At 41.4% G+C, this 12476-nt stretch overlaps 1 protein-coding gene and 1 pseudogene across 3 annotated transcripts in view; both read right to left on the bottom strand.

The window, feature by feature from the left end:
- The window catches only part of PACC1 (proton activated chloride channel 1), a 30275-nt gene that overhangs the window by 14628 nt on the left and 3171 nt on the right, over positions 1 to 12476 (bottom strand). For both annotated transcript variants that reach the window (XM_081121789.1, XM_081121790.1), the window contains exon 2: positions 11355 to 11451. In XM_081121789.1, coding sequence (XP_080977915.1) covers positions 11355 to 11451 — 97 coding nt within the window. The remainder of the gene's footprint in view (positions 1 to 11354; positions 11452 to 12476) is intronic.
- Positions 681 to 1165, bottom strand: LOC308549280 (large ribosomal subunit protein uL11 pseudogene; annotated as a pseudogene). The gene has a single exon. The product of its transcript is annotated as a large ribosomal subunit protein uL11 pseudogene (transcript).

Here is a 12476-nt window from a genome sequence, read left to right as displayed (position 1 = left end):
AGATCAATAACTACTAACCAAATCAAATCAGTAATCAAAGAACTCCCAACAAACAGAAGTCCAGGACCAGATGGCTTCACAGGTGAATTTTACCAAACATTCAAAAAGAATTAATACCTATCCTTCTCAAACTATTTCAAAAAATAGAGGAAAGGCTACCAAACTCATTTTACAAGGCCAGTATTACCCTGATAACACCACCAGACAAAGACACTACAAAAAAAGAAAATTATAGGCCAACACCACTGATGAACATAGATATAACAGTCTTTAACAATATATTAGCAGACTGAATTCATCAATAAATAAAAAAAGATCATACACCACAATCAAATGGGACTTATCTCTGAGATGCAAGGTTGGTTCAATATCCACAAATCAATTAATGTGATATACCACATAAACAAAATGAAGCATATTAGTCATATGATCATATCAGTAGATGTAGAAAAAGCATTTGACAAAATTCAACATCCATTTATGATAAAAACTCTCAGCAAAGTGGGGAGGAAACATACTTCAACATAACAAAGACCATATATGACAAACCCACAGCTAACATCATACTAAACTGTGAAAAGCTGAAAGCCTTTCCTTCAAGATCAAGACAAGCTTTTACCACTTTATTTATTTTTCAGTTGTCAAGTGATCTTTGATTGAAATATTTTCCTTGATAGGTCTTAACTAGCTGGGCATTCCACTGCACCATTATTGATGTCATCTATGATGTGGGCAGCCATCAATATTGCAGCCCACAGACTGGGAAGTCCCCAAGATCTCTGTAATGTTTCCAGAGTTCTCTAGCTAAAGATTGATGCTACATCTGTCCAGCAATGTTGACAATCTCATCAAAAGTGGTATTTCCACTCTGCTTAATGTTTTTTTCCTCTTTCTGTTCCTTGGCGGTTCTTTGAGGGCTCTGATGATGGGGCAGAGGAAAACGGTACTACCTTGATCTGGGCCTGTCTGTTCTGAACGGTCAGTTTCACTGTAATCCTCAGACCTTTCTAATCAATGATTGCTTTGGCCATGTCATCACCAACCTTTTTTAAAGGCAGACCCAGGGGGCCTATCCTGGGGACATGGGCAGACATGGCACCAATTTCCCACGGATACACCTCAGGTACATGACTTTGATCTCTTTGGGGATGAACTTCAGCAGCATGGTGGAGGCAGTGGATATTGGATGAACCCAGAATTGAGATGCCCAAAGAAAGTTGTATTACTTAGGAATTATCCAGGCCCAAAGTCACTTTCACCACTTTAATTCAACATAGCATTGAAAGTTCTAGCCACAGCAATCAGACCAAAAAAAAAAGAAATAAAAGGCATCCAAATTAGAAAGGAAGAAGTAAAACTGTAATTATTTGCAGATATACTACTACAGAGAGAAAACCTTCAAGATTCCACTAAAAAAACTATTAGAATTGATAAATTCAATGAAGTAGAATACAAAATTAATATTCAAAAATCAGTTGCATTTTTTAATATCAGTAAAAACTATCAGAAAGAGAAATCAAGAAAACAATCCCATTTACAATTGAGTAAAAAAAAATACCTAGGAATAAATTTAACCAAGTAGGTAAAACACCTGTACTCAGAAAATTGTAAGACAGATACAAATAAATGAAAGCATACACCATGGAGAGAAAGAATTAACATAATTCAATTGCCCATCTACCCAAAGCAATTCAATGCAATCCCTATCAAAATGCCAATGGCATTTTTCATAGAACTAGAGCATATAATCCTAGAATTTATATGGAACCACAGAAGACCAAGAGCAAAAGCAATCTTGAGAAAGAACAAGGTTGGAGGTATCATGCTAACTGATATCAAACTATTCTATGAGGGTATAGTAATCAAAACAGCATGGCACTGGCATAAAAACAGACAAATAGATCATTGGAACAGAACAGAGCACCCAGGAAAAAAAGCCCATGTCTATATGGTCAATTAACCTATGACAAAGGAGGTAGGAATATGCAATAGGCAAAGGCAATCTCTTCTTTAATAAGTGGTATTGGCAAAACTAGACAGGAATATGCAAAAATAAAAATAAAACTAGACCATTTTCTTACACCATAAACAAGAATAAGCTCAAAATGGATTAAAGATTTAAATCTAAATCCAAACCATAAAACTCCTATAAGAAAACACAGGCAGTAAACTCTTTGACATCGCTCTAGTAATATTTTTTTTGGATATTTCCTTGGGCAAGGGAAATAAACAAAAAAATAAACAAATGAGACTACAACAAACTAAAAAGTTTTTGCCCAGCAAATAAAACCATCAATAAAACAAAAAGACAACCTACTAAATGGGAGCCGATATTCACCAATGATACATCCAAACCACATAAGCTACTCATACAACTTATCATCTAAAAGATAAACCACCCAATTAAAAAATGGGCAGAGGACCTGAATAGACATTTCTCCAAAAAGGACATACAGATGGCCAACAAACACATGAAGAGATACTCAACATCACTAATCATCAGAGAAATGCAAATTAATGCCACAATGAGATATCATTTCACACCTGTCAGATTGGCTATTATCAGTAAATCAACAAGCAATAAATGTTGGCGAAAATGTGGAGAAAGGAAACCCTCTTGCACTGCTGGTGGGATTGCAAATTGGTGCAGCCAGTATGGCAGCTCCTCAAAAAATGAAAAATAGAACAGCCATATGACCCAGCAATTCCACTTTTGGGTATTTATCCGAAGAAATCCAAAACACTAATTTGAAAACAACTGAAGAAACAAAATAGAAACAGACTTAGGGGACTGGGTGAAAAAGGTGAGGGGATTAAGGAAGTATAAATTGACAATTACAAAATAGTCATAGGGATGTAAAGTACAGCATAGGAAAAATAGTCAATAATATTGTAATAACTATGTATGATCTTAGGTGGGTACTACACTTACCGGGAGGGGTATCACTTAGTGAGTTATTTAAATGTCTTATCACTATTCTGTACACCTGAAACTAGTAAAATACTGAATGGCAACTGTAATTGAAAAATTAAAAAAAAAAAAGGAAGCCAACGATTGGGGGGGGAAAACACTTATTTGTAAAGATGTATGTACCCTTATGTTCACTGTAGCATTACGTATAATAGCCAAGACATGGAAACAGCCTTAGTGTCCTTCAACAGATAATTAAAGAATATATTACACATATATACAATGGAATACTATTCAACCATATATGTATATATTGCCATTTGCAACAACATGAATGGATCTTGGCCCTGGCAGGGTAGCTCAGCTGGTTAGAGCCTTGTGCCCATACGCCAAGGTTGCAGGTTTGATCCCTGGTCACGGCACATACAAGAATCAACCAATGATGCATGAATAAGTGAAACAACAAATCAATGTTTCCCTCTTCCCCCCTCCCTCCCCTCCTTCCTCTCTCTAAAATCAACAAAATTAGAAATAAAAAATAAACATGGATGGATCTTGAGAGTATTAAGTGAAGTCAGTCAGAAGGGAAAGGACATGACCTGTATGATTTCACTCATGTGGGATGTAAAACAAAGAGGAAACAGACAAAGACAAAAGCAAACTCATGTAGACAACAGAACAGTGGTTACCAGAGAGGAAGGGAGCTGGAGGGGGGACTAGGAGGGTAAAGGGGGCAAAACACCCAGTGACAGGAAACCAGCACTCAATACTGTACACACATCATACTATGAATCTGTACACCTGAAATTTATATAATGTTATTAACCAGTGTTACCCTAATAAATTTAATTTGAAAATATAAACTTTAAAGATATTAGTATTAGTCACAATTATTTCATGTTATTTTATCTAAAAGCACAAAAGCAGGATCAGCACAGATCAGTGTCCTGGGTTGGTGGAGGTAAGGAAATCATTTCTTCTATCCTTCTACAAACACCCATCAAGCACCAACTCTATATGCAAGACTCTGTGCTAGGCCCTTCAGGGAGATACCGGGAGACAAGGATTGATGCTACAACTGCTAGAGAATTCAGAACGATGCGAGGATGTGAAGCGTGAGGCTTCCTTTGCTCAGAAGAATGGAGAGTGTGTGGAGAAAGGCAGAGATCAGCAAAGGCTTTGTGGAGGAGGGCACATGGCATTGTGCCTAAAGCACCAGGAGGATTTTTGAGGAAGAAGTAATTTGGTGTTCATTTTCACTCATGTTCTGAACTGAAAGACCAGGTATCTAGCCCAGTGGTTAAAAGCATGAGATGTAGAGTCAGGGTGATTTGGGTTATAGCTCTGCTACTATTCTGTGACCCAGGACAAGTCACCCAATACTCTTAAGGCCCACTTTCATCACATGAAAAGGAAACAATCATTTCAATTTTATAGGACGCCTCAGAGAAGTATAGGAGAGAATGCACACAGTACAGGGTGACTGCTCAGTGAATTACTGTTACTGAAGAAACAGGAAGTACCCTCCACACCACAAAAAAAGAGAAGCCCTCAATGATGAAGCTCCACAAGTGGCACTAGAATCTCTCAATAATAACTTAGAAAAAATAGAGAGAGAAAATAAAATGGAGGTGGGCAGAATACAGTGTATTCCACACAGCAGGCATGCAGTGTTTCCATGTCTGTTAAATGAATGAATAACCCACATAACAGATGAACTAAGTCTTGCAATGCTAACTAGCTACTCTTAATCTGTCAGAGTACTAGTGCCTTTCAGGCATGTAAAACTATAAACAAATTGGTGTGTCTTGCTATTTCTGGCAAAATACTCTAGAAAGTTTTTACTTTACACAGGAGTGCAAAGTCCCAGACGTGTGTGTGAGGCTCCTTCAGGCCGCAAGAACAGGTTACTGTAGGCAATGACGTTTCCTTTACAGCTACACAGAAAACTGAGGAACCAGGAAGCCCCAAGAAAACCCCTTGGGCAGCTGAGAGCTAAGCCACCAAGGTACACAGCAGCTCTAATTCTCCAAAAAGAATTAAGCAATTCTCTTTTTCAACTTTTGTCTCTGATACTACTTCTGCTGCTGGTTATTGTTATTAGGGACTGTGTCAATTCCTGATCCCTCGGGGCTTTGCATCTGCCTTCTCTCCATGCTTCTCTCATGACCCTACTCCATTTTACTAAGTCCCTCCCCATGAGTCTTGCATTCAGATCTCCTCCCAGAGTATCCTGTATAGGGTGCCCCATGAGACATGTCACAAGACACGGCCCTCCTTCGTGCCCAGTCCATAGATGGCTCAGGTGCTGACCAGTTACATGTAACTAAGCTACAGGGTTACAGGGCCACAGGACCCAAAATACGGTGGTCTGAGCACAGGGACCTACCACAGCTGTTCTGCTTGGAAGGCAGTCCCAGCTCCCCTGATCCATGTGGGACCAAGGGTTCACTTTAAAACATGGCACATTCACTGTCAGAAGCTGCTCATAGCTGCAGTGGCCACAGGTACCAGGTTGCTACATTCTAATAAGGTTTGAAAAGCTCACGAAACTGAAAGAACTCCGAAGTGACTGATTTGGTGCATAACATCTGAATAGAATTTTTAAGAGCTGGTAGGAAACTAAAAGGCCATCTGGTCCAACCCTGTTCCTTATGCAGTGATCCAGGTCCCACAGCCCATAACTGGCGCAATCAGACTAAGAGTCCTGGAGTCCTGACTCCTACTCAATGCTTTCCGTGCATGACAGGGTGAGTGTTAGTACTGAAGATTCCAGTTACTAATGACGATAAAAGAAAATCTGATTGAAAGAATGTAACTTCATTAACAAGTAGAACTCTGGGACATTTTTAAGACAAACTGCGTATCACATTCAGCTGAATCACATAATGAAGATAAACAATGATGGGCATCTGTGGGCAAGGGCCACTCTACCATAAGCCGGATAAACATGATTTGAAAGGCTCTACCTTCAAGATGCCTTCGGTTAGGAAAAGAAATGGCTCTCTCCCTCCATGTTCTTGAAAATTCTAAGAATCTAAGGCACAAAAGGGTCAGATGACAATTGCATCACTTGGATTCGTTTGTTTAGCAGAGGTATTTGGACAAACTACTCTCGTGGGAACACTGGCCATGAGTCTCCTCCTCTGTTTCACTCACAGTAGCCAAGTTTATAGCATCTTTACAGGCCTTTTCTTGATCCACAAATTCATATATAATATAAATAAAAACTGTAAAACTATCATCCACATGTGCTAAAAGTGTCACTCCAGTTCTGAAACTAGACACCACTGCATTTTACCATTTAAAAAAAAAAAAAAGATGCTGGATATTTGACAAAATGTCCCATGCACTCTGCAGTCAGAAAAGCAAACACTGGCAAGCTGGATCAATGTATTTTAAAAGTATATACCCTTCCCGACAGCAAGATGGTGGCAGCGTGGGTGAAAGTTACACTCACCTCCTCCCAGGATCATATCAGAGTGGAGGCTAAAGTACTGAAAAATCAACCCCAATAATTATCTGGACTAGCTGAACTAAGGATACAGAGGAACCCTCATCAGACCAGCAGGAAGGGCAGACACACAAAAGGGGTTGGCTCCGCACCCATGGGCTGCGGTTAAGAATCCAGAGGGGTATCTTGGCCCAGGAGGTCCCTGCAGAGGAGCCAGGGGCCTCAGCCCCAAGCCTGGATCCCTAGCTGGAGCACTAAAGCCAGGGGGGAAGAAAAGCCAACATAGTATCTGACTGTGAAAATCAGCGGGGATTCCGCCTGCCCTGGTGAGAAAGGTACTGCTCTCTTGAAGGGCCAGTACACAGAATCTCCGTCATGGCACTCACTCGGGGCTCTTGCAGAGGGAAGGCAGCTAGGAGTGGACCAGAGTCATACAGGGGAAGACTGAGTGGTGTGGCTGCGGGTAGACGGTTTAAGTGACAGCAGCAAGTGTCCCTGTGCTGGGTCCCTCTCCCACGCCACTCAGACAACTCAACACCAAAAAACAAACAAACCACCTGATGACAAAGTGGGCAGAGGACCTGAGATACTTCTCTAAAGAGGACATACAGATAGCCAGTAGACATCTGAAAAGATGCTCAACAGCACTAATTATCAGAGAAATGCAAATTAAAACCACAAGGAGATACCACCTCACACCTGTCAAAAAAGCTATCATTAATAAATCAACAAACAAGTGTTAGCGAGGACAGCGAGAAAAGGGAACACTAGCGCAGTGTTGGTGGGAATGCAGACTGGTGCCACCACTATGGAAAACAATGTGGAGGTTCCTCAAAAAATTAAAACAACTGTCTTATGACCCAGTGCTTCCACTTCTGGGTATATATCTGAAGACACCCAAAACACTAATTCAAAAGAATATATGCACCCCTATGTTCAGTGCAGCATTATTTACAATAGCCAAGACATGGGAAGCAACCAAGTGCCCATCAATAGACCAATAGATAAAAAAGCAGTGGTATATAAACATAATGGAATATTACTTTGCCATAAAAAAAAATGATATCTTACCATTTGCAACAGCACGGATGGACCTACATGGTATTGTGCTAAGTGAAATAAGCAAGACAGAGAAAGACAAGTAACATATGAAATCACTTATATGTGGAACCTAAAGAACAAAATAAACTAACAAACAAAACTGAAACACTTATATAGAGAAAAAACTGACGTAGGCCAAAGGGGATGAGTGTTGGGGGGCAGGGTATAACAAGGTGATGGGATTAAAAAGTACTAATTGCTAGTTACAAAACATGCATGGGGATATAAGATACAGCATAGGGATTATAGTTAACAGTACTATAATAACTACCTATGGTGCCAGGTAGGCACTTGAATTACGTACGGGAACACTTTGTAACCTATATGAATGTCTATCTGCTGCACACCTGAAACTAATACAAAATAGTGTTGAATGCAAACTATAATAGAAAAATAATTTTTAAAAAAGTAGATATCCTTTATATGAATACATACTAAACGTAGTGGAAAGACAAAAATAATGCACAAGATTTTCTTGAAAAAGGTTAACTTAGAAGTTTTACAAAATCTACAACACAACTGCTTCAAAAACCCACACATGCCCCAGTTTGTAAGTCAGGCCATTAACAGGATCTGTGAAGAGCAATTCAGTTTCTGAAACTACCTGGGTCTTTTGTTCAGAACTGGTTGACTATCACAACCCTGTGAAACCCAACCTTACAGAAAGGACTGGGCAAAGATGCATTCTAAATGCAAAGAAGGAATGAATTCTTGGTCTATCTCTTTCTCTTTAGTGATTTTTTTGAGATATACTTACATACCATAACATTTATCCTTTTAAAATATATTTTATAGTTTTTAGTATATTCACAAGGTAGGCAACCATCACCACTACCTAATTATAGAACATATGCATAACCCAAAAAGAAACTCCATACCCTTTAGTCGTCGCTCCTCCTTCCCCCAAGTCCCTGGTAACCAATAATCTACTTTCTGTTTTACGGATTTGCCTATTATGGACATTTCACATAAACAGAATCAGTCAACATGTGGCCTTTTGTGTCTTACTTCTTTCACTTGATGTTTTCAACATTCAGTCATGTCGTAGCATAATCAGTTCTTCACTCCTTTTTATTGCCAAGTAATATTACATTATACTAATATACCATTTTATTTATCCATTCATTGGTTGGTGGACATCTGGGTTGTTTCAATCTTTTGGCTATTATAAATAATGCTACTATGAATATTCTTCTACATTTTTTGTGTGGATATAAGTTTTCATTTCTCTTGGGTATATACCTAGGATTGGAACTGCTGGGTCACAGATAACTCTGTATTTAACCTTTTGAGGAACTGCCGACTGTTTTAAACAGCAATTGCACCATTTTACATTCCCACCAGCCATGTATGGCGGTTCTAATTTCTTGATATCCTCACCAAAACTTGTTATGGTCCATCTTATTGATTGTAGCCATCCTAGTAGGTGTGAGGTAGTATCTCCTTGTGGATTAAATCTGTTATTTCCCTGATGACTAACGGTGCTGAGCATCTTTTCATGTTTATCAATCATCTGTGTATTTATCTATAAAGAAAACTTCATCTTTCAACATCTGCCCTCCCTCTTCTTGCTGCTGCCTGCATCTCTCCTATTCTAATTAGAGGCAAGAGGGCAGGCAATACAGGGTACAGTAGGCAGAGTAATGGCCCACCAAAGATAAGTCTAAGTCCTAATTGTTGGAACCTGTAAATATGTCACGTTACATGCCAAAGAGAAATTACGGCAGAAGATGGGATTAAAGTTGCCTATCACCTGACATTAAAACAGGGAGATTATCGTGGATTATATGGGTACACCCAATGTAATCACAAGGGCTCTTTGAATGTGGAAGAGAGAGGCAGAAGTCAATGGCTGAATGGTAAGATGTGAAAAAGACTCCATCTGCCACTGCTGGTTTGCAGATGAAAGAAGAGCCAACAGCCAAGGAAAATCCACTAAAACAGATTATCCCCCTAGAGCCTCCAGAAAGGAAGGCAGGCCTGCTAATACCTTGATTTTAGCTCAGTCAGACCCATTTTGGACTTCTGACCTCAAGAATTGTAAGATAATATATTTGTGTGTGTTTTTTAATGAAACATTTTTATTTCTTTAAATTTATTTACTGATTTTTGAGAGAGAGAGAGAGAGAGAGAGAGAGAGAGAGAGACATCGATCCACTACCTCCTGCACATGCCCCAACCAGGGATCGAACCTGCCACCTTTTGGTGCAGGGGACGATGCTCCAACCAACTAAGCGACACTGGCCAGGGCATATTTGCATTGTTTTAAACCACTAAGTTTGTGGTAATTTGTTACAGAAACATAGAAACTAACATTCAAGGCTTTTAAACTGTTCTCCCAGGGCAGTGCCCAGAGTCAGAGTGGGGGGCAGTCATGCTACTACCTTTTATATATTGGGCTTTAGTAAAAGGATGCTTTACATATTTTTTAAAAGTCACTGGTGCAGCAGAAAGAGTGTGAGGTCAGAGAGAGCTTGACCCAGTCTGTCTGTTTACCAGCCACGTGATCTTCCCACACTTTAACCTTGGGGCAATGGCTCTGACAGCACCTGGCCCAGAGGATGCAGTCAGTCAACATCAGCTGCCCTTCCAGCCTCCTTCCTTCTCCAGTCTTCTCCAAGGATTAGGCACAGTCACAGAATTTCCTATCCCATTCTCTTCCCCTACAAATACAGGAATCAAGAGGAGCAGAATCCCACCTCCCTCAGTCCACCCAAGAAGCTGGAGTCTGACTGGGCCTCCATTCACTCGTTCATTCATTCAACAAATCATTATTGCATGGCCAGAGTTAAAGTGGTGAGCAAAACAGAATGGTCTCTACCCTCATGGAGCTTATATTCCAGTAAAATAGACATTAATCAATCAGTCAGGCAAACAAATACATCATCCCATCAGCGACAGCTACAAGGGAGAGGTGCATAGGCTATACAAGTGACACCGTTGGAGGGTGAAAGTGATCTGGCTGGGAGGTCACAAAAGGCTTTGTAGATAAAAAATGAGTGAGCTGAAGAATAATTCGGCATTAACTAGGTGATAGAGGGAAGAGAACTCCAGGCTTAGGAATTCCCTCCTATGGTGGGAAGGAGTGAGAGCAGGATAAAAGAAGGCAGCACCACTAAGAGGCAGAGAAAATGATGAAGGGAAGAAAGGAAAAAAGAATAACTCCCAGGGTCAATTGGGTGGGCAGTGGTCCCATTCCAGGAAACAGAAAACACTGGAAGAGGGTCAAGTGGGGAGATCACGAGGCAATTCTGGGTGTGTGGAGTTTAGGGTCCCTTTGGAAGAGCTAAGCAGAGCTATCACCCAGGCATTTGGATACACAGGATACATAAGTCCGGGTTTATAAGGCACCTCTTAGCTAGAATGTAAACATGGCAGGTACATGCGAGCAAGGGGGGGAAGGAGTGGTCAACAGTGTCAAAAGTTACTGCAAGGCTCCATAAGATGCCACCTGTCTGACAGGACTCTGCTCACCCAGCTGGGCAACTATACTGGAGGTCTGATATCCGAAAAGTGATGCCTATTAGATATTCTTCCAGAAGGCTCTGGGAAGTGATCCAGATATTAGAGGCTTACCCGCTACCCGCTTCTGAGGGAAAATCTAACAGAAGAGCAGACACCCAAAGCCCTGCTATTGTATCCAAAGGGCTGGCCTCAGGAACTGGCTCAAATGGGAGTACAGAAAAGAGCAGCCACCAGCCGGGCGCACCCTCTGTCCCAAGGCTGGTTAAATATGTATAGCTTTAAAACTAGGGCACTGCCTGAGATCTGACACCAAGGCGCAAGGCTCCTCCTCTCCACCCGATCGCGAGGTGCCTGGCTGGGGCTTCCAGCTGCAGCAGCAGCACCATTTTGCCACCCTTCCACCCTAGCACTGAACCCACTTACCTGGTAAGATGCCTGAACCCTGGACTTTGACTGTCTCCTTCTCCTGCTCGTCTGCCCGCTCTGAGTTCTCAACCACCTGATCCAACTCCTCACTCAGCTAAAAGGAGAAACAAAGAGGGCAAACAGGTCAGCTACATCAGCCTTGCTTTTCCAGACTAGAATAAGAAAGCAGAAGCTGCTTCTCTTTTAATCGACACACACATACACATATCACATGGTGCAGGGTGTTACACTAATTCTACACATGGGGACACTGAAGCTCAGAAAGCTCAAGTAACTTCCTATATAACTGTTTCCTAGAGGTGCTGTAACAAGCACCACAAACTGGGTGGCTTAAAACAACAGAAACTTATTCCCTCAGAGTTCCATTCCAGCAGGGCTGTTCCTTCTGAGGGCTGTGAGGGACACTCTTCCATGCCCCTCTCCTAGCCTCTGGTAATGGCCAGCAATCCTTGGCATTCCTTGGCTTGTAGATGCACCAATCTTCAATCTCTGCCTCCATCTTCCATGGTCATCTTTTTACAGGGACACCATTCACAGTGGATGTGGCCCTCCCTCCTCCAGTATTACCTCATCTTAACTAATTACATCTACAATGACCCTATTTTCCTAATAAGGTCACATTCTAAGGTACTGGGGGTTAGGACTTCAACATTATTTTAGGGGGGACACAACTAAACACAACACTTTCCATGGCCATAGATGCAGGAGTCAAACCCAAGCTGGTCTGGTTCCAAAGCCCATGATCTTAACCACTTCCCAAAGGAAGAGGAAATGTGGCTTAGAGTCTGCTGAGCAAGAAGAGGGCACAGTGACGTGGGTGTCTCTGCTCTCCAGGACTCTGGCTAAAGTTCACCGACTCAGGCTGCAAATGGCAGAACAAAGGGGGGGGGGGGGCAGTCCATTTCAGAGACAGATACTAATTAACAGCCAGTAAGCAGGCAACTTCAACCACACTCCATCAGTGTTCTGGCCTGTCAAATGGGGAAAATGATGCTACCGAGGGGAGCAGATGGGCAGAAAGGATACGATGATAGCCAACAAGTCTCTGTGGCACTAAGGAGGAGGGCAGGAGTGGGCAAGACCAGAGATACGGGAAGAGCTATCACTGCACTGGGATGA

The sequence above is a fragment of the Miniopterus schreibersii genome (genome assembly GCF_964146895.1).
Source record: "Miniopterus schreibersii genome assembly, chromosome: 19".
Classification (NCBI taxonomy): Eukaryota; Metazoa; Chordata; class Mammalia; order Chiroptera; family Miniopteridae; genus Miniopterus; species Miniopterus schreibersii.
Note: the sequence above shows the minus strand (reverse complement) of the source record. Positions and strands in the feature narration are given on the sequence as shown.